Source organism: Malus sylvestris, chromosome 10, assembly GCF_916048215.2.
Source record: "Malus sylvestris chromosome 10, drMalSylv7.2, whole genome shotgun sequence".
NCBI classification, from domain to species: domain Eukaryota; kingdom Viridiplantae; phylum Streptophyta; class Magnoliopsida; order Rosales; family Rosaceae; genus Malus; species Malus sylvestris.
The window spans coordinates 10,749,730-10,777,166 of NC_062269.1; the positions used below are offsets into that span (position 1 = coordinate 10,749,730).

Consider the following 27,437-nt stretch of genomic DNA (forward strand, 5'->3'; position numbering starts at 1 on the left):
AAAGTGTTTTGCGCGACATAAGTTCACTTACGTCACGCAAAATTGTTTTGTGTGACGGAGACCGACATCGCGCAACTTGCCGTCGCACAAAGGCCGTTTGCACGACGTTTTGTGCGTCTCGCAAGATTTTGGCGCCAAATATAGATAGCTTTACCGCTTTTTTTATCGACTTTACACGACGCAAGGCCACCTACGTCACGCAAAACAACTTTGCGTGACGCATGTTCACCTACGTGATGCAAAACAATTTTGCGACACGCAACCTACGTCACGCAAAACAGCTTTGCGTGACGTAGGTGAACATGCGTCACGCAAAGCTGTTTTGCGTGACGTAGGTGGCGTCGCGCAAAGTCAACGACCTTTTCTTACTTCACTTAATCAGTTTGGGAGGTAGAAACTGCAAACTAGTTGCAGCAGCTACCTCCCTCCCCCATCTCTCTTTAAAACCTTCTCCAATTCTCTCCCTTCCTCAATCTTTTTCTATCCGGTAAGCGATTTGATTTTGTATATGTAACTTTGAATTGAGAATTCAAACTAAAACTACTAAATTTGTTTTGTACAGAATTTTTGTATACGATTATCATTGAAGAACGAATTTGAAGGTATTTTCTTCATGTTGCATATGGGATTTTTGTATATGTACCTTTGCCTACTTGCTATGCCCTTTTTTGGTAATGGTTTGAGTTTTGTGAGATTGAATTTTGAAGTAATCTTTATTAATTTTACCTATTAGGTACCTTTGCCTACTTGCTATGCCCTTTAGTAATCTTTATTAATTTTGCATATGGGTTAACTTATATATTTACATAGAAGAAATTGTAAGAAATGTTGGTTTCCCCTTGAAATTTCCTTAATTTGTGCTATACGGTTGAATTGAGGGTAAATCCAATGCACCGCAGGTAATTAAGAATTATATAGAAAACCTACATAAGGCATGAACTTCAAAGCTAATCTTATCATCACTATTAAATTCTCAATGCTAAGACAACATGTTTTAGTTCAATAATGAGGGGGTTGATTTTTGTGAGCATGCCATACTTATGTAGATAAACAATGGCTATGATTCTCCTATTAAATCCTTGTAGAAAATTAATATCGTCTTCCAATTTTAATACAAGTAAGAAATTCAGGATTCATTTTCAGTCTCAATCCTTTGTAAACTTGAAGACAACCAAAACATCTTTCAATAAGATTTTTTAAAACCAATATCTAGCCAAAAAACGCGTACACTTGTGTTCATATTCTAACAATACATTTATCTCACCACCAAAATTACTCGAGTGCAACTAACTAGAATATGTATATTCTATGATATAATTAGTATAAACAAATAAAAACTAAGGCCATCAACATTATAGTTTAGAAGTATTAATATTTTGTATCTATTTTATTTAGTTTCACTAGTTATTGTGATTTAATTTATTTGTATGCACATATTTTTGTACATCACGTACAAAATTGTTTTGTGTTGTACGAAGTTAATACTACTTAACTTCGTACACTTTTTTCAAGAAAAGCTTAGTTTCCCGTTTGAGAATTACTTGGATTTCGTGCATGGATGCAAAAGCATGACTGTGGTCCAATTAATTCTTGAATTGTCCCATTTTTTGGACAGTTTGGGAATGCATAGTTATGTGTTGTAGTTTGCGGTTCACGGATTAGGTTTTGATAGTGGAAATTTTGGTAACATTTCCTGATGTTCTTCGAGTACACGGTGGATATTATGTATCTACGGCGTGCACTTGAAGAACTGTAAGGAGATGCTGTCGAAATTTGCCCGCGTCGAAATTTCATCCATTGGAATCGTAGATTATGGCACATAACTGTGCATTCCTGAATGGGATAAGGCTCTTACCGGAGGAATAAGGTGACAAGACAATAGTTGAAGTTGTTGTAATTCTTGTTCTTTTATTGGGATTGCAGACAAAATGGACAGACAGTGGATACAGAATCATAATAGATGTGCTGTTGAGTACTTTGATGGAATAGATGAGTTCATTGAATTCGCAACTAGACACAACCTAGGTTCAACTCATATCCGATGTCCGTGTAGGAGGTGTAACAACTCAATGAGGGAGACATTCGAAAATGTTCGATTTCATTTAGTAAGAAATGGGATGATGGAGACCTATACTACTTGGTATCATCATGGAGAACGATTAGACCAACCTTCGTCTTCATATATGACACGAGTGGAGACTGTTGAATCTAATGTGGATCATAATGAACAAGTTATGGATATTCTAAATGACGTTTATCCATACGCCTCGACCAACACCAATGAGGAAGGGGGAGATGACAGTCGTCCAACCATGGACAGTGAGGCATTCAAAAACTATGAAAAACTATTGAAAAATGCCAAACAAGAATTATATTCGGGTTGTGAGAACTTTTCGGTGCTCATGGCAATTGTGGAGTTGATGCATGGCAAGATCAAGTTTCATTTGTCAAACAAGTGTTTTGATTACTTCTTGGGAGTTATCAAGAGGATGCTTCCAAAGGACAATTGTTTACCTGAAGATCATAAAAGTGCCCAAAAAGTGTTGAAGGGTCTCGGATTGGGGTATGAAAAAATTCACGCATGTGTAAATAATTGTATATTGTTCTATAAGGAGAACATACAGTTGGATAAATGCCCTGTATGTAATGAGCCAACCAAGATTCCACAAAAAGTAATGCGTTATCTTCCATTAAAGCCTAGGTTGCAACGATTGTACATGTCGATGCATACGGCAACCGATATGAGATGGCATAAAGAAAGACGGGTAAATGATGATGTGATGAGGCATCCTGTAGATGGAGAGGCATGGAAAGAATTTGATCGGATGTACCTTGATTTTGCAGCTAACCCGCGAAACATAGATTGGGACTTGCCACCAACGGATTTAATCCGTTCGGGGTTCTAAACCAAACCCACAGCACTTAGCCGGTCGTCGTGTTTCCTTATAATCTGCCACCTTGGAAGTGCATGAAAAAAGAATACATGATGTTGACTCTATTAATTACCGAAGATCCAAGAAAGTCCATTGATGTTTATTTGCTACCATTGGTTGATGAGGTAATAGATTTATGGGAAAACGGTGTTCGTACATACGATAAGTCTACTGGGCATATGTTCACCATGCGAGCAGCAGTGATGTGGACAGTAAACGATTTCCCCGCGTATGCAATGGTTTCTGGGTGGATGACTAAAGGTTATTTGGCATGTCCAATATGCAAGGAGAACGTAACATCGTCTTGGCATGTGAGAAAAGTTTGTTATCTTGGTCATCATAGATGGCTCCCTTGGGACAACGAGTGGCGTCACAACGGTAAAGCTTTCCACGGCACAAAAGTGACTCAACCAAGACCAAGAGAATGGTTCGGAGATGAGATTTTGGATCAGTTAAACCGTTTAGAATTTGGTCATTTTGGCAAAGGGGTTAGTAAGCCTAGACCAAAAGTATGTTATTTGAGCTCCCATATTGGTCAAAGTTAAAATTGAGACACAATCTTGATGTTATGCATATTGAGAAAAATGTGTTTGATACTTTGGTCAGGACAATTCTAGACATTGAAGGAAAAACGAAGGACACAATCGAAGCTCGCCTCGATTTGGAACGAATGGGCATTAGATCATCCTTGTGGATGAAGAAAGTTGGTGGTACATTGAAGAAAGGCCATCCTTTTTTTATAGTTAAGCCGAATGGGAAGAAAGAGTTTTTCAGCTTTATTTCTTCTGTAAAGTTTTAAGATGGGTATGCTTCCAATATCTCGCGTTGCGTGAACGTAAGTGGGTGTAAATTTTCAAACATAAAGAGTCATGACTGTCATGTGATACTCCAACGCCTTCTACCGGTTGGTATTAGACACTTATTGCCTCTTGATGTGGTGAAACCAATAGTGTTGTTGTCGAGATTTTTTTCACAGTTAACTGCAAGGTGTTTGCGGAAGTCAGATGTTAAACAATTGCAGGGCGACATTGTGAACGTCTTATGTAAGTTCGAACAGATATTTCCTCCAACTTTTTTTACAAGTATGATTCACGTGATCATTCACTTGCAAGATGAGGCATTGCTTGCCGGACCAGTCAATTGTCGATGGATGTATCCAATAGAAAGGTGCTTAATTAAGCATATATATATATGAATATGTTATATATATATAACAGATTCATGATCAACGAACGCTTTGAATAATTTGTATCATACCTTTTATTTGTCCAGATATCTTGGTGAGTTGAAAAAGTCTGTCTGAAATAAGGCAAAGGCCGAAGGATCACTTATGGAAGCATGGGTCGCATATGAGTCACTTACTTTTTGTGGAATGTATCTTCAAGATGTTGAGACAGCTTTCAATCGCCCTCAACGCAATAATGACAGTGGTGTCAGAAAAGAGAAACTGTATGTTTTTGCCCAAATTGCATGACCATTCGGCGATCCTGTAAAAGGCGAATCGTTTACTAAAAAGGACATGAAGGTAGCGCATTGGTTCATACTCAACAATTGTGACGAGGCTTTGCCATACCTTGAACAACATGAACAGTTGATGAAGCGGGAACATCCTTCACATTTATATGCCAAGAAGCACCGTGAATTGTTTCCTTCGTGGTTTCACAAACATGTAAGTTGTATGTGTATTGAATTGAGCATTTTTTTTCCAAATTGTTCATGGCCGTCTTTAAATTTGGTTACACTAACATGTTAACTTTTTGTATATGTTATATTAGATGAAAAATTGAAGGAATTGAATTCACCATCTTACGATGAAGAATTATATAACTTGGCGAGAGGACCGCTTCACGTTGAATTGTTCTCAGGTTGTCATGTCAACGGGATCAAGTTCTTGGGGGCAACACGTGATGACAAGTTGTGTACTCAAAATAGTGGTGTCCACGTCCCGGGTGCTGACGATAGTGAAGACATTGATTTTTATGGCAAACTAACTAGTGTAATACAATTGCTTTACAAAGACAGATGTCAAGTGATACTGTTTAAGTGTTTTTGGTTTGATACAAACCCACATAACCGAACGAGTGTTAAGCGAGACCATGGTTTACTATCAGTAAACACTACCAAATGTTGGTACGATGAGACCCATACATTTTGGCAACTATGGCAAAACAAATATTCTATCTAGACGACCCTAAAGCCGGCAATGGTTGGAAAGTTGTTCAGAAGATTGATCGAAGAGGGCTATATGATATTCCAGAACTAGATCGTGATGACAACGACAACAACGTCGCTGACCAACAGTTTTCATCTTTGATAGAAATTGGTGAAGAAACACTACGGGATACTAATGTTGTCCTAGAACCATTTGAAGTAATTGACCTTGGTGATCTGCCGCGATACAATGCACCGAAAGAGGCAAACAAAGATGAGGACGAATGGAAATCCGAAAATGATAGTAGTGAGGATAGCGAGAGTTATTACTGTAGTTCAGATGAGGATTAATATAAACTTGTAAAGGAAAAAACCAGGGGGCTGAGGAGAGGCAAAGTCAAACTAAAAAAGGCACGGGAAGAATCTGATCGTGATCGTTTGAAGGTATTCTCCATTTTTTACCAATCTGAACAACGAAGTACAAGTTATTTATACTCGTTATAGGTTATATTTATGCAAATATGATAGTATTTATGCGCATTCGGTTTTGAAGCTGCATTTTGTTTTAGCATTTAATCATTTGATTTTATTATGAATTAACCTGTTCATTTTGGATTCACTTCATTTGGATCAGGTGTAGATGTCCACATAGACTAAATTATTTAGAGTTCTATGTATTTACTTATGTTTGTTCACTTCATTTGGATCAGGTTATATTTATGCAGATATGCTAGTATTTATGCTCATTCAGTTTTGAAGCTGCATTTTGTTTTAACATGTAATCATTTGCTTTTATTATGAATTGACATGTTCATTTTGGATTCACTTCATTTGGATCAGGTCTAGATGTCCACATAGACTAAGTTCTGCCGTGATTGCTGTTGCATTCTTTGTTGCAAGTCTGTAAACTCGTCCTGTGCACGTTATGATTACATTCGATGCGAAACATTGATGCATAATGGTAGCATATGTGGGCATGCTGCCCACATTGATTGTGCCCTGTGATGTTACATGGCTGGCACTGTAGGAGGAAGCATTGGCTTGGATTCTGAATACTATTGTAGGAGGAAGATTTGGTTTCATATGTCACAAGGCTTTTACTTGCTTGCGAATCTCTTGATTCTCGGGATGATGTTGAGAAGATTTTAAATTTTGGTATCTGCATTTTGCGTGGTTCACAGAAAACCAGTGCAAGGGACCTGCTGAAACGTATTGAAGTGGCCATTGAAAAGGTAAATATAGTAGCTTCATAGTATTTAGACTCCCACACTTACACTTCCTAAAATTATGGCAATATAACATTTCTATTTTAAGCAGCTCAAATGTGGGACTAATCTTGAAGATATTGGCTTGTGGTCGATTATGAAGGATAATATTGGCTCCTTTTCACATATAACATTTCTGTTTCTCCATTGACGCTCTGTTTCCAAAGCTCACAGAGAAAAGAAAACCCACCAAGACCCACCTCTCACATCTTGCTGGTATGCACTCAACTTCCCTCTATCTGTTCCTTGTTTTGTTTGTGGGGTTTCCTTCTTTGAATGGTTTTTCCTCTTGGGTTGTTGTGTTTTGGGATTCTCAAGCTGATTAATCGTCCAGCGATTTCAGCTCAAGGATCAATAGGGATTATGGCCTCTTCTTTTTTGCTTTGGGTTTTAGTTGATTATATGTAAAGCTGGATGCTAGAACTCAATTAAATGTACAAGAACAACAAAAAGGTGACACAACTTGCATAAAACATTAGTTACTTTGATCTATCGTGTTTTAGGTTGCCTAGTTCACCTGTTTTCTCAAACAAGATTGTCTCTACTAGTCAACCTTAAGCATTGAAAATGTAGGTATTCTTGGCCTTTATGTTCGTCTTCGATTACGATCTGTTTGGTTTAACTTTTCTGCACTAATTTGATTATTTATATATTGGTGGTGTTACTTTTGTTTCAAATTTTCCCTTTCTTATTTTTTTTTTTTAACTTTTGGTCCAATGGTTTTTAATCACGTAAATTTTGATGCTTTCTTGTTGTTGTCTCGTTGCCATGATTGATCCTTTGAAGTCTTGTTGATTGCATTTAGGCATCTTTCTCTAGCCTTTCTCTGGGAGCGATTCAAAATCTGTTTATTAGCACCTCATCAATAGTATATATGAAGAAGTTTAGCGATTCAAAATCTGGTTTACATGTCTCTTCAATTCGTGCCAACAAATCAGATGATGAACGACTTTCCATATTCACATGAACTAAAACTCTTCACATGAGGTGTGTGACCAGAGAGGACCGAGCTACATGGATTGAGGCACTGCTCGGTGCTAAAGATCTTTTCCCTAGAGTGTTTACGAGCAATGATTTGGTACCTTCGGAAGATATAGTTGTTTCGACAGAGAAACTAAGACTAAGATTAGCACAGGAGGGAATTGGTGAGTCGGTGATCAAAGATTGCGAGTCAATTATGCTCTTAGAAGTGTCAGAGCTTCAAAATCAGATGAAGGGTCTTCAGCGTAAACATGTGATGTTGTTGGAGTCATTGAGGCAATTAGAGGTATTTCAATGCATTTAATCACTAAGTTGCTTCTTTATACATGTGTTGCAATAAGGGGTGGTGGAAATCTTGCTAGTCGGAAAGTAAATCCCTATCTAAATTTCCTTTTGCAGACAAAAAAAATAGAGCTGGAAACTACAGTAGTGGATGAAACAAAGGAGCGTGAGTCATACGGACAGGGGAATGGGAGATTTAGTGGTCAGTTATCTTTCCATTATCTTAGTATTTTGTTGAACTCATTGTTTTCACATATGAGAAAGCTTGGGAAAAGGTATACGATAGAGAATCTTTCTTTTTTATTAAGTAAAGAAACATAATTTGATATGAATTATTTTGTCTTCAGATGCTCTAAGAAGTGCTTCCTGTTTTATATTTGAAAGAGATTCTTTCTTTTCTAGTAGATTGCATGGAGTTGAGGAGATCAAAACAATTAAATAACCATATGTGAAAAGGAGGGATGATTTGCCAGAACCCAAGGCGAAAGAGAAGCATATTGGCTTATGGTCGATTATGATTGGGAAGGACTTGTCTGGAGTTTGTCTTCCTGTTTATTTTAATGAACCACTCTCATCGCTGCAAGATTGATGAATACTTTTGATGAATACTTTTGGTTGGTCCTTCAAGATTGATGAATACTTTTGGTGGGTATCAATCAATATAGTATATAATGATGAATACTTTTGGGGTTTATTATTTATTGTTTAGAATTTCAATACAATATTTATTAAAATTTAAATCAAAAATATTTTTGTCAAAAAAAAAAATCATCAAAATCGGAGCTCAAACTATTGTTAAATCGTGATTTTTTGTTTGTAACCGTCAAAATATTTTGTCCCGTTACTTGATCTTTGCATGTTTATTTTTTGAGATTTTTGGCGTATGCGATCTCGAAGCATATAAAAACAAGTTCGACGGTTGACTTGTTGAAATTAATTTCGTACAATGCGTTTCCCATCAAAACGATTAATTTACTAACACTTAGAGTTTAATTATATTTTCATTAAGTATAACTTAAGATTTTGTGGTATCCACTTCTGTCAATACTCTAAATTGATGATCGAATTAGTTCATTTTATTCATATAGGGGCAAGGAATTTATCTGTAAAAAATCATCCAAATCGGAGTTAAAACTACCGTTAAATCGTGATTTTTCGTTTATAACCGTCGAAATTGTTTTTCCTGTTACTTAATCTCTGCATGTTCGTTTTTTGCCATTTTTGGCGTATGAGATCTTGAAGCATATAAAAACAAGTTTGACGGTTCGATCGTTGAAATTAATTTCGTACAATGCGTTTACCAACAACATGATTGATTTACTAACACTTAGAGTTTAATTATCTTTTCATTAAGTATAACTTAAGATTTTGTGGTATCCACTTCTATCAATACTTTAAATAGACGATCGAATTAGTTCATTGTATTCATATAGGGACAAGGAGTGTATCTGAAAAAAATCATCCAAATCGGAGTTAAAACTACAGTTAAATCGTGATTTTTCGCTTATAACCGTCGAAATTGTTTTTTCTGTTACTGGATCTCTGCATGTTTGTTTTTTTTCCATTTTTTTCGTATGGGATCTTGAAGCATATAAAAACATGTTTGACGGTTGGATCGTTAAAATTAATTTCGTACAATGCGTTTACCATAAAAAACGATTGATTTACTAATACTTAGAGTTTAATTATATTTTCATTAAGTATAACTTAGGATTTTGTGGTATCCACTTATGTCAATACTTTAAATTGACGATCAAATTAATTCATTGTATTCATATAGGGGCAAGGAGTGTATTTATAAAAAATTATCCAAATCAGAGTTAAAACTACCGTTAAATCGTGATTTTTCGTTTATAACCGTCGAAATTTTTTTTCCTGTTACTTGATCTTGGCATGTTCGTTTTTTGCCATTTTTGGCGTATGAGATCTTGATGCATATAAAAACATGTTTGACGGTTGGATCGTTGAAATTAATTTCGTACAATGCATTTACCATCAAAACGATTGATTTACTAAAACTTAGAGTTTAATTATATTTTCATTCAGTATAACTTAAAATTTTGTGGTATTCACTTCTGTCAATATTTTAAATTGACGATCGAATTAGTTCATTGTATTCATATAGGTGCAAGGAGTGTATCTGTAAAAAATCATCCAAATCGGAGTTAAAACTACCGTTAAATCGTGATTTTTTGCTTTTAACCGTTGAATTTTTTTTTTCTGTTTCTGGATCTCTGCATGTTTGTTTTTTTTTTTTTCCATTTTTGGCGTATGGGATCTTGAAGCATATAAAAACATGTTTGACGGTTAGATCGTTGAAATTAATTTCGTACAATGCATTTGCCATCAAAACGATTGATTTACTAACACTTAGAGTTTAATTATATTTTCATTAAGTATAACTTAAGATTTTGTGGTATCCACTTCTGTCAATACTTTAAATTGATGATCGAATTAGTTCATTGTATTCATATAGGGGCAAAGAATTTATCTGTAAAAAATCATCCAAATCGGAGTTAAAACTACCATTAAATCGTGAATTTTCTTTTATAACCGATGAAATTGTTTTTTATGTTACTGGATCTCTGCATGTTTGTTTTTTTTCATTTTTGGCATATGGGATCTTGAAGCATATGAAAGCATGTTTGATGGTTGGATCATTGAAATTAATTTCTTAGAATGCGTTTGCCATCAAAACGATTGATTTACTAACACTTAGAGTTTAATTATATTTTCATTAAGTATAACTTAATATTTTGTAGTATCCACTTCTGTCAATAATTTAAATTGACGATCGAATTTGTTCATTGTATTCATTTAGGGGTAAGAAATGTATCTGTATAAAATCATCAAAATCGGAGTTAAAACTACCGTTAAATCGTGAGTTTTCATTTATAACCGTTGAAATGGTTTTTTCTGTTACTTGATATCTTCATGTTTGTTTTTTGCCATTTTTGGTGAATGTGATCTTGAAGCATATAAAAACATGTTTGACGGTTAGATCGTTGAAATTAATTTCGTACAATGTGTTTACCATCAAAACGATTGATTAACTAACACTTAGAGTTTAATTATATTTTCATTAAGCATAACTTAAGATTTTTTGGTATCCACTTCTGTCAATACTTTAAATTGATGATCGAATTAGTTCATTGTATTCATATAGGGGCAAGGAATTTATCTGTAAAAAATCATCCAAATCGAAGTTAAAACTACCATTAAATCGTGATTTTTCGCTTATAACCGTCGAAATTGTTTTTTCTGTTACTGGATCTCTGCATGTTTGTTTTTTTTCCATTTTTGGCGGATGGGATCCTGAAGCATATAAAAACATGTTTGATAGATGGATCGTTGAAATTAATTTCTTAGAATGCGTTTACCATCAAAACGATTGATTTACTAACACTTAGAGTTTAATTATATTTTCATTAACTATAACTTAAGGTTTTGTGGTATCCACTTCTGTCAATACTTTAACTTGATGATCGAATTAGTTCATTGTATTCATATAGGGGCAAGGAGTGTATCTTTAAAAAATCATCCAAATCGGAGTTAAAACTACCGTCAAATCGTGATTTTTCGCTTATAACTGTCGAAATTGTTTTTTCTGTTACTGGATCTCTGGATGTTTGTTTTTTTCTTTCCATTTTTGGCGTATGGGATCTTGAAGTATATAAAAACATGTTTGACGGTTGGATCGTTGAAATTAATTTTGTACAATGCGTTTACCATCAAAATGATTGATTTACTAACACTTAGAGTTTAATTATATTTTCATTAAGTATAACTTAAGATGTTGTGGTATCCACTATAACTTAAGATGTTGTGGTATCCACTTCTGTCAATACTTTAAATTGATGATCGAATTAGTTCATTGTATTCATATAAGGGCAAGGAATTTATCTGTAAAAAATATCCAAATCGGAGTTAAAACTACCGTTAAATCGTGATTTTTTGCTTATAATCGTCGAAATTGTGTTTTTTGTTATTGGATCTCTGCATGTTTTTTTTTTTCCATTTTTGGCGTATGGGATCTTGAAGCATATAAAAACATGTTTGACGGTTGGATCGTTGAAATTAATTTCGTACAATGCGTTTACCATCAAAATGATTGATTTACCAACACATAGAGTTTAATTATATTTTCATTAAGTATAACTAGGGGTGGTTCGGTATGGGATCCCATACCGAAACTCTTGTCCTGATTCCCATACCAAAATTTTCGGGAATCCCAATTTCAATACCGATCCCAAACCAAATTTTCGGGAATCCTGAAATAGTTTCGGGATTTCGGGACAAATCGGGAATCCCGAAATAATTTTGGGCTTTTGGCAAGCGGCCCAGCCTCAAACTTGATTTATACGGCCGGCACGATGATCAACAAGACCGGCCAGCAGCTCGGGCACCACACCAACCTGTACAATAAATGTTCAGAATTATACGTAGGCTGAGAGTGGTAATGAACAAAATTAATCAACTGCCTAGAAATGTATTTTCAGCCAAAGATCTTTCTTTTCTTTACCTGTTCCTTTCATGAAAAGAAAGAAGGGAAGTTCACAAATTTGACTCCTTGGTCGGTGGGGAAGGAAGAAAACACAATTCTCTTCATCAACCATCGCATCTGAACCATGTGCTTGAACCTGTAAGAAGATGAGTTTCAGACAAGAATGCTTCATAAGAAGATGAATAATCCGGTTCATGCTCAAAAACTTCACCAATCCATACTTGCCAGTATCCCGATGTTGACAAAGTACAATGGAAAAATGATCAAATGCACAAAAAACAGGTTTAGCCTGTGTACTAATACTAGAACTGAGAATAACTATCCTTTTCTGCCTATAGCAGCATATGGCACACGGACAAGGCGGGCGGTAGCTTTTTGACTCAAAACAGAAACAAGTGTTGATGATTCCAAACTAAAATCTTACAAATTAAAATGTAGGAAAATGCAGTCTTCAAATATCAACTCAGCTTTCCCAGGAGTTGGTGCAATAAGTGTTAATACAGTTGAACTTCCGAAATAAGCATTCACTCAATGATTTTAGAGTGAGACTATTTTAGACACTCATGCTTTCGAACTCAGCATTTACTCAATATTAAGTTCAGAAACTAAGAGTAACTCACACTACTTAAAAAAATTCAACAAAACATCATAAGAGAAGAGGTGATATACAAACATGTATAAAATTATACCGATAGTGATGTGAAATTGCACCCATACACATTGCAAAAGAAAAAAAATGCAGAGCAACAATCAAAATCATTCCTTGTCCTTACCACATAAATCTCTCGCTTAAACTCTGTGGCAAGACACTCAATTGCAATGTCATCTCCGAAAGCTGCAGCATGACCTTCTCTGACCCAAACTCACGCAGTACTTCAACTAATAACCCTCGAATCAATGCTCCTAGAAAACCACAACAGACCTGCCTAAATTCTGTGAAGAGACAAAATCGCAAAAGAAAAGAGAAAGAGCGAGAGGTGTGTGTGTGACAGTGAGATAGAGAGATTTCAGAAAACTAAATTAATTACCTAATTTCAGAAAATCAAGTGAGACCGTGAGAGAGATCCCCAGTTCTGTCCGTGAGAGAGAACCCTCGAATCAATGCAGTTCTGTGACCATGAGAGAGAGAGATCGCGAGAGAGAGTGATGGTTGTGTGGTGAAGAAAGGCTGGAGAGTCAGAGACGAGAGTATGGTGTGGTGGTGGGCCGGTGGCTGGTCGGAATTCGACAGTCTGGTGAGGGACGGACGACGTTGGTGAGGGCCGGAGGCTAAGGGTCAGGGCTGCACTTCGAAGCAAATGAACGGAGGAACTGAAATGTTCAAATGTGATCTGACCTAAAAAAGAAATCAACGACACATATTAAATCCAAAACAATCAACGGTTGAAATAATTCTCTTATAATTAAAATTTTATATATATATATATATATATATTTTTTTTTTTTCGGTTCGGTATGGGAATACCGAAAAAAATGAAATGCAATACCGAATCCCATACCAAAACTTTCGGTTTGGTTTGGGATTACATCCCGAAAATTTCGGGAATTTTGGTTTGGGATTTTTTTGGTTTGGTTTGGGATTTTTGGGATTTTTTTCCAGCCCTAAGTATAACTTAATTTTGTGGTATCCACTTCTGTCAATACTTTAAATTGACGATCAAATTAGTTCATTGTATTCATATAGGGGCAAAGAGTGTATCTGTATAAAATCATCAAAATCGGAGTTAAAACTACCATTAAATCGTGATTTTTCGTTTATAACCGTCAAAATTTTTTGTCTTGTTACTTGATCTCTGTATGTTCGCTTTTTGCCATTTTTGGCGTATGAGATCTTGAAGCATATAAAAACAATTTGACGGTTGGATCGTTGAAATTAATTTCGTACAATACGTTTACCATCAAAACGATTGATTTACTAACACTTAGAGTTTAATTATATTTTCATTAAGTATAAATTAAGATTTTGTGGTATCCACTTCTGTCAGTACTTTAAATTGACGATCAAATTAGTTCATTGTATTCATATAGGTGCAAGGACTGTATCTGTATAAAATAATCAAAATCGGAGTTAAAACTACTGTTGAAAAGTGATTTTTCGTTTTTAACCGTCGAAAGTGTTTTTCGTGTTACTTGATCTCTGCATATTCGTTTTTTTGCCATTTTTGGTGTATGAGATCTTGATGCATATAAAAACATGTTTGACGGTTGGATCGTTGAAATTAATTTCGTACAATGCGTTTCCCATCAAAACGATTGATTTACTAACACCTAGAGTTTAATTATATTTTCATTAAGTATAACTTAAGATTTTGTGGTATCCACTTTTGTCAATTCTTTAAATTGATGATCGAATTAGTTCATTGTATTCATATAGGGGCAAGGAGTGTATCTGTATAAAATCATCAAAATCGGAGTTAAAGCTACCGTTAAATAGTGATTTTTCGTTTATAACTTTCAAAATTTTTTTTTCTTGTTGCTTGATTGCATGTTCTTTTTTTTTTCCATTTTTGGTGTATGAGATCTTGAAGCATATAAAAACATGTTTGACGGTTAGATCGTTGAAATTAATTTTGTACAATGCGTTTCGCATCAAAACGATTGATTTACTAACACTTAGAGTTTAATTATATTTTCATTAAGTATAACTTAAGATTTTGTGGTATCCACTTTTGTAAATACTTTAAATTGATGATCGAATTAGTTCATTGTATTCATATAGGGTCAAGGAGTGTATCTGTAAAAAGTCATCAAAATCGGAGTTAAAACTACCGTTAAATCGTGATTTTTCGTTTATAACTGTTGAATTTTTTTTTCCTGTTTCTTGATCTCTTCATGTTCGGTTTTTGCCATTTTTGGCGTATGCGATCTCGAATCATATACAAACAAGTTTGACGGTTGGATCGTTGAAACTATTTTCATACAATGCATTTCCTATCAAGTTCAATGGTATATATATTTACTAAGTTGATTTTAATTTATTTATTTTGTTGTTATAACACTTAAGAGATTGAATGATATATATGTTAAAATAATTATTATGGGTTTTTGTTAGAAAAATATATTATTGTGTGGTTTAAGTAAAAAAAAAAAATTTGAACTTGAAAGGAGTAAAGTCACATTTTCAATAAAATTTTTAATAATTTTCTAAAAATAAAAATAACTTGCGCGACGCTTTAATGTAATCGTCGTGCAAAACCACTTTGCAGGACGTCAAATTGTATACCTGCGTCACGCCAGTTGATAATTTTGGCGGTGAATAATGAAAAATAGGTGAATAATGAAAATTTTTGGCGCTGAACCCGTTGACCTATTTCTTCCATTTCGCTCTTTATTTCCCGTATCTCCCCTTCCCTTTCGCATAATCCTTAATCTTTCCCTTTCGCATAATCCTAATATCTCCCTCTCGCCCTCTCGCTCTATCTTCCCCGTCGCTCTATCTCCCCTTTCCATAATCCTCATATACTCTTCCCGTAGTCCTCATCTCCTTTATCTCTCCTGTTCGCCTTGATCCTCAAATCTTGAACCCAGACCTGTCTTCCCTCTCTCTTTCCCGTATACCTCTCTCTTCCCTCTCGTTCTAAATGACGGGCAGCCACACGAATCTTGAAACCAACACGAATCAAGTCTCAAAATCAAGGTAAGGGTTTCTGATGCAAATCTTGGTCTGGTTACTGAATTTAGCTGATGCAAATGTTGGCCTGGTTATTGAATTTAGTTGGTCTGATGCAAAATTAAGGTTGAATTGATTTAATTAATTTATTGAATTTAAATTTAGCTCACCTGATGCAAATGTTGGTCTCTGGTTACTGATTAATTTATGAATATCTCTAATTTTATGAGATGGGTTTTGTTTAGTCTCCAACATTCGAAGGCTTGACGTTCGAAGGCTTCAACATTTGAAGGCTTGACTGATTAATTTATGATTATGAGATGGGTTTTGTTTAGTCTCCAATATCTCTCAATATCTCTGATTTTATGAGATGGGTTTTACTGATTAATTTATGGTTTGGTTGAAATAGCAATCGAGTCTCCAACATTCGAAGGCTTGACGTTCTTGTGTGATGTTTTTCTCCCTCTGTGTGCAGACGGTTCCTGCTTGTCAAAATCTCCGAGGCTTGACGGTTCCTGTAGACGGTTCCGGCTTGACGTTCTTTGCTACTCCGTATGAATTAGCTTGAGGGTGATCCTATCAGTGTCCCTCACCTACTTGTAAACAGCAGCTTCTCAGCAGCCTCACCTACTTTTGGGGTTTCCTTCTTTGAATGGTTTTTCCTCTTGGGTTGTTGTGTTTTTGGATTCTCAAACTGATTAATCGTCCAGCGATTTCAGCTCAAGGATCAAAAGGGATTCTGGCCTCTTCTTTTTTGCTTTGGGTTTTAGTTGATTATATGTAAAGCTGGATTCTAGAACTCAATTACATGTACAAGAACAACAAAAAAGTGACACAACTTGCGTAAAACATTAGTTACTTTGATCTGTTGTGTTTTAGGCTGCCTAGTTCACCTGTTTTCTCAAACAAGATTGTCTCTACTAGTCAACCTTGAAAACGTAAGTATTCCTGGCCTTTCTGTTCGTCTTCGATTAGGATCTGTTTGGTTTAACTTTTCTGCACTAATTTGATTATTTATATATTGGTGGTGTTACTTTTGTTCCAACTTTTCCCTTTTTTATTTTTTTTTAAACTTTTGGTCCAATGGTTTTTAATTGCGTAAATTTTGATGCTTTCTTGTTGTCGTCTTGTTGCCATGATTGATCCCTAGAAGTCTTGTTGATTGCATTTAGGCATCTTTCTCTAGCCTTTCTGTGGGAGCGATTCAAAATTTGTTTATTAGCACCTCATCAATAGTATATATGAAGAAGTTTGTTACTTGAAAATTAGTTACTTTGATCTGTCGTGTTTTAGGCTGCCTAGTTCACCTGTTTTCTCAAACAAGATTGTCTCTATTAGTGAAACTTAAGCATTGAAAACGTAGGTATTCCTGGCCTTTCTGTTCGTCTTCGATTACGATTTGTTTGGTTTAACTTTTCTGCACTAATTTGATTATTTATATATTGGTGGTGTTACTTTTGTTTCAACTTTTCCCTTTTTTAATTTTTTTTTTAAACTTTTGGTCCAATTGTTTTTAATTGCGTAAATTTTGATGCTTTCTTGTTGTCGTCTCGTTGCCATGATTGATCTCTTGAAGTCTTGTTGATTACATTTCTCTAAGAAGCATCTCGTCCTCTGTGAAAGTCAATTTTCACACATGGTTTATTTATTCAGTTTTCTTGCCTTTTTCTTCTAGTTTCAAATGCAAGAAATGATTAGTTTCTAATGTTATATTTTTATGGTTCAAAAAGTGTAGATGTCGCGGTTGATCACTCGTCGTAGGAGTGTGACCAATGCGCCTCCCGCATTATCACCATCTACTGCTCCAGCCGTGAGTGCTTTATTGATTGGGGAGCCTACATCCTTCACTGAGGCTATTGCTACGACGTCCCAGGTGCCATTATCATCGATATCATCAATGTCGGTTCAATTTCTCAATGCATGGCAACCTCACTGGCGCTGCCGTGATTCGGAGCCTTTTGTTCACAATTCCTCGTCATCTAGAGTCGAGGATGGGGGCTCCCTACCAGGTAGTTTTTTTTTTTTCTAATTCTCACTACCTTGTATTTTTTTTTTCATTTTAAAACTATTATTTTTATGATTATGAAAATTTGCTGGATTGTGAAAATGTGTTACGGGTTGTGAATTACTGTTATTTTACTTTTTTTAAGGTTTTGGGAAATGATATACTATTAGGTGAGGTTTTGCAGAATTTTTTGTAGAAATTTAAGCTTAGGGTTTTCACCATAGTTTTTTTGGGTAGCTAAAAAAACACCAGGGGGCCTAATCGAATGCTGAAGGCGGCACAGATGGTACGTCTGTTCGCCTCCTTGATCAAGATTGCATATGACTCGCGACATCGTGGAGCGGCTACCTCACAGCAGCATAGTATCGTCGTTACTAGCTGTGGTTATGTTATTAAAAATTGTTGTCCTATGCAGTGGGAATCTTGGGCAGAAATTCCCGAGGAGATGAAGATACTGGTGCGAGACAAGTTGTCGGTTAGTATATTAATTTTTAGCCTTTTATCATTTTTTTTTCAATTATGTGTACAAATATTATAAACCAAAGTATACTATCTTAATATTATTAAATTTCTTACTATTATTTTTTTGTTTTTCATATTTGTAGGTCAATTTTGATTTTAAGGACATATCCCCCGAGGTCATCACCTACTTAGATGAGACCTTTGCAAACCAGTACAAAAATTGGAAGAGCAATCTTCATGTGCATTTTAAGAAATGGGGTGATCTTGAGACTGCTCACCTAGAGGGTTGCCCATCCGAGTTGGCGGACCGGCGAGAGGATTGGGAGTGGCTCTTCAACCATTTTACGGACCCAAAATTTGTGGTATGTACATAATATTTTAATAATAATTCATTAATGTTTTAGTTATTTTTAAGCATTTTAAAATAATTGCTTTCAAATCGTTGCACTAACATCTATATTATGTGTTTCACAGAAGAAATCTATTGCTGGCAAGATTGCTCGGGAGTCAAAGACACTTTTCCACCATTCCGGTTTGAAGCCCTTTTCGTATAGGCTTGAGGCACGACGTGAGGTAAAATTATATTACTTTTGAAATTTTATACAATTTATTTTTTATTATTGATTAATAAAATTTTTTTAATGTTTTTTTTTTCCTTCAGGAGGGTTTTAAGTTCCCAGAGATCGACTTGTTCAAGGACGTTTACGTTTAACCTGAACGATGAGAACAGTGAGCAGCTTTATGTAATTATATGTAATTGTTATTATTCTTATATTTATGAATCGTTCAAATATTATTTATATTTTGTTATTAAACATTATATGTTTTTTCTTTATTATTACATGCTTCTATGATGGAAAAGCGTGCTGTTGTTCTCCAAGAAGCAACATCGCAACTTCCCCCAGATACACCGATTAAGGACGTTATTGTACCCGAGGAAGCAGGTTTTGAGATCATGACTGAGGTCCTGAATCAGAAGTTCAGTCGTCGTCATGGCAAAGTTGTTCGGGGCATGGGGAAGGTGTGTGTTCGTGAAACGGGTGCCTTCTCTTCCAGATCGACCACATGAGAGGTCAATGCTTTGAAGGAGAAAGTGACAACCCTAGAAGGTCAGCTTGTAGCCCAGGACGAGCAGATAAAGGCCCAGAATGAGCAGATGAGGGTTCAGAATGAGCAGCTGAGGGCCGAGAACGAGCAGATGAAGGCCCAGGTTAGGACCCAGGGTGATCAGATGAGTATGATTCTACAGGCCTTAGCGATGTCCGGTCTTCAAATCCAGATGCCATCACCTGATCTTGCTCCACCTTCGACCTCCCAGCCACTTCGTCCATCTGATACCTAGTAGTTTGATGTATCAAACCTAGAAGACTACTTATTGTAGTTTTTTCTTTTTTTGTTCGGACATCTTGTATGTACATTTTCATATAGTTTATAATTAAATACTTTTTATTGGGTTATTATTTATTTTTTAGAATTGAATTACAATATTTATTAAAAATTAAATCAAAACTTTTTTTGTCCCAAAAAAAAAAAAGTTTGCGTGACGAAGAAGTTGCATAGGTCACACCAAGTGTTTTTGCATGACGCACAATCCTACATCGCGCAATTTTTTTGTCCAAAAAAAAAATAGTTTGCGTGACGAAGAAGTTGCATAGGTCACGCAAAGTGTCTTTGCGTGACGCACAATCCTACGTCGCACACTTTTTTTGTCCAAAAAAAAAGTTTGCGTGACGAAGAAGTGTAATGGTGCGTTGCGCAAAGACACTTTGCGTGACGTAGGATTGTGTGTCACGCAAAGACACTTTGCGCGATGTAGGGTTGTGCGTCGCACAAAGACACTTTGCGCGACGCATGCAACTTCTTCGTCACGCAAACCCTGCTTTCACAGGCTTGGCGCGACGCTTGGTGCGTGACGAAGGTTCGTCGCTTAAATTTTTGCGTGACGTTTTTTTGACTTTGCATGACGAAGGACCAACGTCACGCAAAGCATTTTTTGTACTAGTGTTTTATAGTGATTACAAGAAGTATTTGGATGAAGAACAAACCCTTCAAAGCAAGGAGAAGTATTTAGATGAAGAACAAACTCTTCAAACCAAGGATAATTTACATATAATACAAATGATACAGAACCTATTTAAATTCAAAATACTTTCAATAGATAAGGCTTATCTCAGCCTTCCTTTTGACTAATCTGGTTTCGATCTTCAGTGATTGTTGTGGCGGGAACCTTTGAATTCAGACTTGGTTTATCACACCCCCGCAAGCTGAGCGGTCACCGACGAACGGGAAGCTTGGACAAAAGATAGTTGAAACGATAAGTAGACAGGCCCTTAGTAAAAAAATCGGCAACCTGATCTTGGGTAGCGACATAGCCCACCTGAAGTTCACCACGAGTAACCTTCTCATGAATATAATGATAGTCAACTTTTACATGATGTGTCCGTGCATGGAAGACCGGATTGGAGGCCATGGAAATATCATAAATATTGTCACACCAAACCTTTGGGGGATAAAGTCGTAGATGAAGATCATTGAATATCTTTCAAAACCATGAAATTGTGGCAGCTGTAATTGCAAGTTGACGATATTCAGACTCTGCTGAAACTGGAGACTCCTCTTTGTTTCTTGGAACTCCAGGATACAAGATTAGAACCAAGGAAAATGCAATAGCCGCCTGTAGAGATGCGGTCATCGGGATCTCCCGCATAATCTGAATCTGCAAAGGCTGAAATGGTTAGAGGTCCAGGTTTATAGACAAGGCCATGGTCGGGTGTGGATTTCAAATAATGAAGAATTCATTTGACTGCAATCCAGTGTGTAGTGGTAGGTTTGTGCATGAACTAGCAAACTTGATTAACAGAAAACGCAATATCCGGACGTGTAAACGTGAGATACTGAAGAGCACTGACCGCACTTCGAAACTCAGTAATGTCTGATAGTGTTCGCCGTTGTAGAGACTAAGTCGTTTGCCACTGATTGCCGGGGTGGAAACTGGTTTGCAATCAACCATATTATTACGTTTAAGAAGATCCATGATGTACTTGGACTAAGATAAATGCATTCCATTGGCAGACTGATGAACCTCCATGCCTAAAAAGTAATTCAAAGGCCCAAGATCCTTCATGGAGAAAACGATGCCTATATCCCGTATTAAAGTATTAATACACTGAGTATTATTGCCTATAATGAGAATATCGTCATCATAGATGAGTAAGTAGATTCGAACTGAACCATGGCAGTAAACAAAAAGAGAGGAATCTGCCTGAGAAGCTACAAAGCCAAGATGTTCCAAGTGGTTGGAAAAACATTGAAACCGCGCCCTTGGGGCTTGCTTAAGACCATAAAGAGATCGTTTGAGTTTACAAACATGTGTTGGAAATTGAGAATCAACAAAACCTGTGGGTTGTTTCATATAGACCTCATCAGACAAAGAACCATGAAGAAAAGCATTTTGTATGTCCAGTTGTTGATTGGGCCAAGCAAACTGCACAGCCAGGGCAATGATAAGACGGATAGTGGAATGAGTAACCAAGGGACTGAATGTCTCCCCATAATCTAGATCAGGTTGTTGATGAAAACCATTTGCAACCAGTCGAGCTTTGAACCGGTTAACAGAGCCGTTCGGTTTCCGTTTGATTTTGAAAACCCATTTGTTGGGTCATGGAAGGATGGTAGGGAACCAATGACCAGGTGCCAGCACGTTAAAGAGCATTGAACTCGTTAGCGATTGCAGTTCTTCATTCTTGAAATTTTTGAGCCTGACTGTAACAGGTGGGCTCAGTCAAAACCTTAATGGTAGAGATATGGGCATACTTAGGGTTAGGTTTATGGATGGAACAAGGATTGTCTGCCCTTCTACTTCCGGTGCCTTTCTGTTTGTGTGATCACGATTAAGCTACGTCAACATTCTATATTACTATTCATTTTTGTCTTATTATCTCTATAAAAAAACAATATAAAATACTGACGTGGCTTAATCGTGACCACACAAAATAGGAGGGCACGAGAGAGCACTGAAAGTAGGAGGGCAGAGAATCCTTGTCCTTATCGATGCCATCTCTGGCACGAGTTATCATGGGGTGGAGTAAGGTTGGTTCTGAAGGTGGCAGGGGTATGGCGTTGGATAGACTAGAGGAGTCGAAAACTGACGTGGGGCAGGTTTGTGTTGAAAATAGTTATGAAGGTGGCAAGGTAAGGGAAGTAGGGGTTAAGGCATGAGATAGGGTAGGTGAGGATGGACATAAAGGTACTGTATGAGAGGAAAGTGAATAAGAAGAAAAAGAAGTGTGTGGTTGCGTATGTGATATGAGAGAGAGAGACAGTTGTTGGTGGGGTAGGGTAGGGGCCGAAGTTAATGGGATTGGTAAGGGAAAAAATAAGGACAAGGTTTATCTGCCCTTCACTTTTGATGCACTTGCCGTGCCCTCATATTTTATGTGATCACGGTTAAGCCACGTCAATATTTTATATTGTTTTTTTATAGATATAATAAGACAAAAATGAATAGTAATATAAAATGTTGACGTGGCTTGACCATGATCACACAAACAGGAGAGCACGGGGAGGGCATCGAAAGTGGAGGGCAGACAATCCTTGTCCAAAAAATAATTCAGAAGAAGTACTATCAGGTATCAGACATGCAGGAGGAGCATCATTGGACAGTTCTCGAAATGGGAAACAATGTTCATAAAAAAAGGAGGCGGATTGTCTGACCTCTCATTTCCATACTCTTTCTATGCCCTCCTGTGATGTGTGGTCACGGTTAAGCCACGCTACGTCAACATTTTATATTAATTTTTTATAAAAATAATAAAACAAAAAGTAATATAAATATAAAATGTTGACATAACTTAACCGTAACCACACAAACAGGAGGGGATGGGAAGAGTATGAAAATGAGAGGGTAGACAATCCACCTCCCATAAAAAATGACATGCTTAGACCTAAAGACACGACCTATTGACGGATCAAGATACCTATACCTAAGTTGATGAAGTGAATATCCTAAAAAAATACATTTTTGGAATGAAATTGAAGCTTATTAGACATGTATGGATGTAAATATGGAAAACATGCATATCCAAAAACTTTGAAAAATTCATACGATGGTTCCCGTTGGAATAATTTTGTGTATGGAGAAATGAGATTGAGAACTTTAGTTGGCAGGCAATTAATGAGAAAATTAGGTGTATGAAAAGCCTCAGCCTAATAATTTTGAGTCATGGATGCACGGGCAAGGGGAGTGAGTCCAGTTTCAACCAAATGACGGTGTTTGCGTTCGGCCATACCATTTTCTTCAGGATGGTGAGGACAAGTGTATTGATGATGAATGCCATGTTTTTCCAACTAAGTTTTGAAAACATTATTGATATATTCACCTTCTCCATCTGTTTGAAAAGTTTGAATTTTACGTTGAAATTTATTCTCCAGTTTTAAATTTTACAAAAGTGGGAAACACATCAGATTTTAATTTTAAAGGATATAGCCAAGTATATTGGGAATAATCATCAATAAAAATAACATAATAAAAAAATCCTAAAATTGACAAAGTTGGTGATGGCCATACATCGGAATGAATGAGTTGTAAAGGAAAATGTGATATAGAATTAGATAAAGGGAACGACAATTTTTACTTTTGCCTAGAGGGCATGAATGACATATAGAATTGAAAGACTGCCTAGTAAGAGGCAGTTTACTAGTGGACACTAAATTCTTTAAAATAAAAGATGATGGATGACCAAGTCTAGAATGCCAGACACAATCATCAACTTTGACTCCCATACATGCAAAGAATCCATGGCTTTTATTGGAATTGAAACTTGCATATGGATATAGTCTAATGTTACTCCGGCCTGATAAAAGGATCTCCTCGTTCGGATATTCTGAACACGAAAGGAATGTGGGTAAAGGACAAAGAAACAATCATTATCAGAAGAAAATTGATTGATAGATATGATATTTTGAGAAGCATTGGGACAATATAAGGTATTAGAGAGAGTGAAAGATTTAGTGGGAGAGTAGATGTAGGATGTTCCTATGTGAGAAATGTTCAAACCTTGACCACCATTTACGCCATTGACGTGATCTGAGCCGGTATACATCTGTGCATTTGTGAGTTAGCCAGGATCATTGGTTATGTGGGCATTAGCACCGGAATCGAGCAGCCAAGTGGTTGGAGCAGTGGGTGTTGAGGCGCCACTAGGAGTTTGAGTAGCAATAGCCGTGAGGTGAGCACTGGGAACATGACCTTCATAGGCAGTGTTCATGCGATTATAACAATCTATGGTAGAATGGCCATTGCGACGACATATTTGGCATCGTAGGAGGGGTGATCACCAGAAAGAGGACCTGCACCGAGGACTCCGAAATGACTGTGAGAAGAAACTACAATACTGCCAGTAGGGCAAGAAAAAACCCCAGCGTGGCCACCACTACAGGAACCACCAATGCGTCCATTACCATGTCCACAGTTAGCAGCCATCGCAGTCATAGGAGCAACGGGAGTGTCTCCGGTTAAAGTAAAGGTGAGATGACGTCTCTCAGCACTAAGGAGCAGTGCTTTCAACGCTGCATAAGAAATGGGAGACTCACAGGCTTGGATGGATGCCACAGTATTCTCGTACAAAGGTCCAACGTTGTTCAAGATTGTAGCAATCAAATCATTATCAGACATGGGAGCACCAGACAAAGCTAATTGATCAGCCAAATTATTAATTTTATCCAAAAAATCAACGATGTTAAGATCACCGTGATGAAGGTTGAGGAGTTCTCCACGTAGTTGAATGACTCGATTATGAGAGGAAGGTGCATACCATTCTTGCAAGGCTGTTTAAGCTTCGGCAGCACTAACACACTAGACAACGACATGTATGACAGGGGGAGAGAGGGAACTGGTGATCCAGAAAGCACCATGTGATCATGTTGAATCCATGGTTCAAAAAGAGGATTGATGACATCAGTAATTTGACTAGCATCATTTGACAAAAATGCCGGGGGACATTTGGACGTGTTGTCAACAAGAGGCAGGAGACTTCGACTGCGAAGTAAAGGGACAAACTGTGCTCACCACAAAGGGTAATTGTGATGATCAAGTTTTAAGGGTATGAAGGCAGAAACATTGGTGAGAGGAGTGGCAGCAGAAGAGGCCATGAGGATTGAGAAGGAAGAATTGTCGGCAGACACTGGGAATGATGATACCATATAAGAAAAGTGCTCGATGATATGAGCGTATTCCATTTGATGTTTTTATAGTGATTACAAGAAGTATTTGGATGAAGAATAAACTCTTCAAACCAAGGATAATTTACAGATAATACAAATGATAAATAACCTATTTAAATTCAAAATACTTTCAACAGATAAGGCTTATCTCAGCCTTCATTTTGACTAATCTGGTTTTGATCTTTAGTGAGTGTTGTGGCGGGAACCTTTGAATTCGGATTGGGTTTATCACCATATATGTTAAAAGCTCACACATTATCAGAAAATAGGGTTATCTTACGAAACCTTGCCCAACAACAACAACAACAACAACAAAGCCTTTTCCCACTAAGTGGGGTCGGCTATATGAATCCTAGAACACCTTTGCGCGCGGTTTTGTGTCATATCCTCCGTTAGATCCAAGTACTCTAAGTCTTTTCTTAGGGTCTCTTCCAAAGTTTTCATAGGTCTACCTCTACCCCTTCGGCCCTGAACCTCTATCCCGTAGTCCCATCTTCGAACCGGAGCGTCAGTAGGCCTTCTTTGTACATGTCCAAACCCATTTTGTGTAGGTGTTGATGCTTCACCGCCCAACATTCTGTGCCATACAGCATCGTCGGCCTTATTGCCGTCCTATAAAATTTTCCCTTGAGCTTTAGTGGCCTACGACGGTTACACAACACGCCGGAAGCACTCTTCCACTTCATCCATCCAACTTGTATTCTATGGTTGAGATCTCCATCTAATTCTCCGTTCTTTTGCAAGATAGATCATAGGTAGCGAAAACGGTCGCTCTTTGGTATTTCCTGATCTCCGATCCTTACCCCTAACTCATTTTGGCCTCCATTTGTAATGAACTTGCACTCCATATATTCTGTCTTTGATCGGCTTAGGCGAAGACCTTTAGATTCCAACACTTCTCTCCAAAAGTTAAGCTTCACATTTACCCCTCCTGAGTTTCATCTATCAACACTATATCGTCTGCGAAAAGCATACACCAAGGAATATCATCTTGAATATGTCCTGTTAACTCATCCATTACCAACGCAAAAAGGTAAGGACTTAAGGATTGTTGATGCACAAAATCATTGAGGACTTTGGTACAACAGAGAGTATTAAGTTTGTGATCTTCGTTAGATTGCTTTGGTCATTAGTGTGGATAAGTATGTAAATGGATAGAGACAGGAAAGCAAACACAAGATGTACGTGGTTCACCCAGATTGGCTACGTCCACGGAGTAGATGAGTTCTCATTAATTGTGAAGGGTTTACGCAAGTACATAGGTTCAAGCTCTCCTTTAGTGAGTACAAGTGAATGATTTAGTACAAATGACATAGGTGCAGACTCTCGTCTTCACTTGCCTTAACTGTCTCATAAGTAGATGTGGCGTCTTCTCTGGAAGTACGCTTCCTCCATCTAGGGGTGGTATCTTTAACTGGTGGAGATGCACAAGGTAATGTATCAATTTCACTTGAAGCTTACTTGTAGTTTCAGGCTTGGTCAAGCGCGATACAAACCATGTAGTAGGAGTCCCCCAAGTCGCCGAGCTAGGGGATCTGCTGAAAGAGGTGACAGACAAGGTAAGCAATCAGAGCTCCAAGCAATCAGTTCCAGATCAGAAGTTTGATTTCGAGTTCCGGCTGATTGTTATCATTCTCCCTATCTTGCAGGCAGCATGAAGGATAAAGAGAAGAAAATGAGAATAGATGATATGAGATACTTTTGCTTTTGAAGAAGTAACTTTCCACAGGCTTATTCTTGAACTGGGCTGGAGGATTTTCTGGTTTCCTCCAGAGTATAAGGCCGACTGAAGAATTTGAGGGTCAAAACACGTCCATCAAATCTAGAGTACGTTTGACCCTGCTAATATGGGATATTTTTGCTGTTGACAAAGTAGTGGATGTATCGGCACGTGTTCTGTTACGCTTGTCTCCACATGCTTCCTTGTATCCTTCTCACTTTCCCTATCTGTTCCTTAGGCAGATGTGGTATCTTCTCTTGAAGCATAAGATGTTGAAGATGGGTACTCAAGAGCAATGCCAGG

General features: G+C 37.1%; 1 protein-coding gene, 1 long non-coding RNA gene and 1 pseudogene across 2 annotated transcripts; 2 read left to right on the top strand and 1 right to left on the bottom strand.

Moving 5' to 3' along the window:
* Positions 1-1,928: 1,928 nt before the first annotated feature.
* Positions 1,929-2,906, top strand: LOC126584227 (uncharacterized). Its single transcript, XM_050248679.1, has one exon. It carries the CDS (start codon positions 1,929-1,931, stop codon positions 2,904-2,906), a length of 978 nt encoding a protein of 325 aa, XP_050104636.1.
* A 9,045-nt stretch (positions 2,907-11,951) lies between these two features.
* Positions 11,952-12,995, bottom strand: LOC126587549 (uncharacterized). Its single transcript, XR_007611120.1, has 3 exons — positions 12,890-12,995; positions 12,135-12,252; positions 11,952-12,027 (listed from the first exon to the last, which is right to left on the bottom strand). It is a non-coding gene; the product is annotated as an uncharacterized LOC126587549 (long non-coding RNA).
* A 4,999-nt stretch (positions 12,996-17,994) lies between these two features.
* LOC126587544 (uncharacterized) lies at positions 17,995-19,646 on the top strand (annotated as a pseudogene).
* The last annotated feature ends 7,791 nt before the right edge of the window (positions 19,647-27,437 follow it).

Bases quoted from the DNA above. Each gene is read 5' to 3' on its own strand.
- LOC126584227 (XM_050248679.1), top strand. From the start codon at position 1,929: ATGGACAGACAGTGGATACAGAATCATAATAGATGTGCTGTTGAGTAC.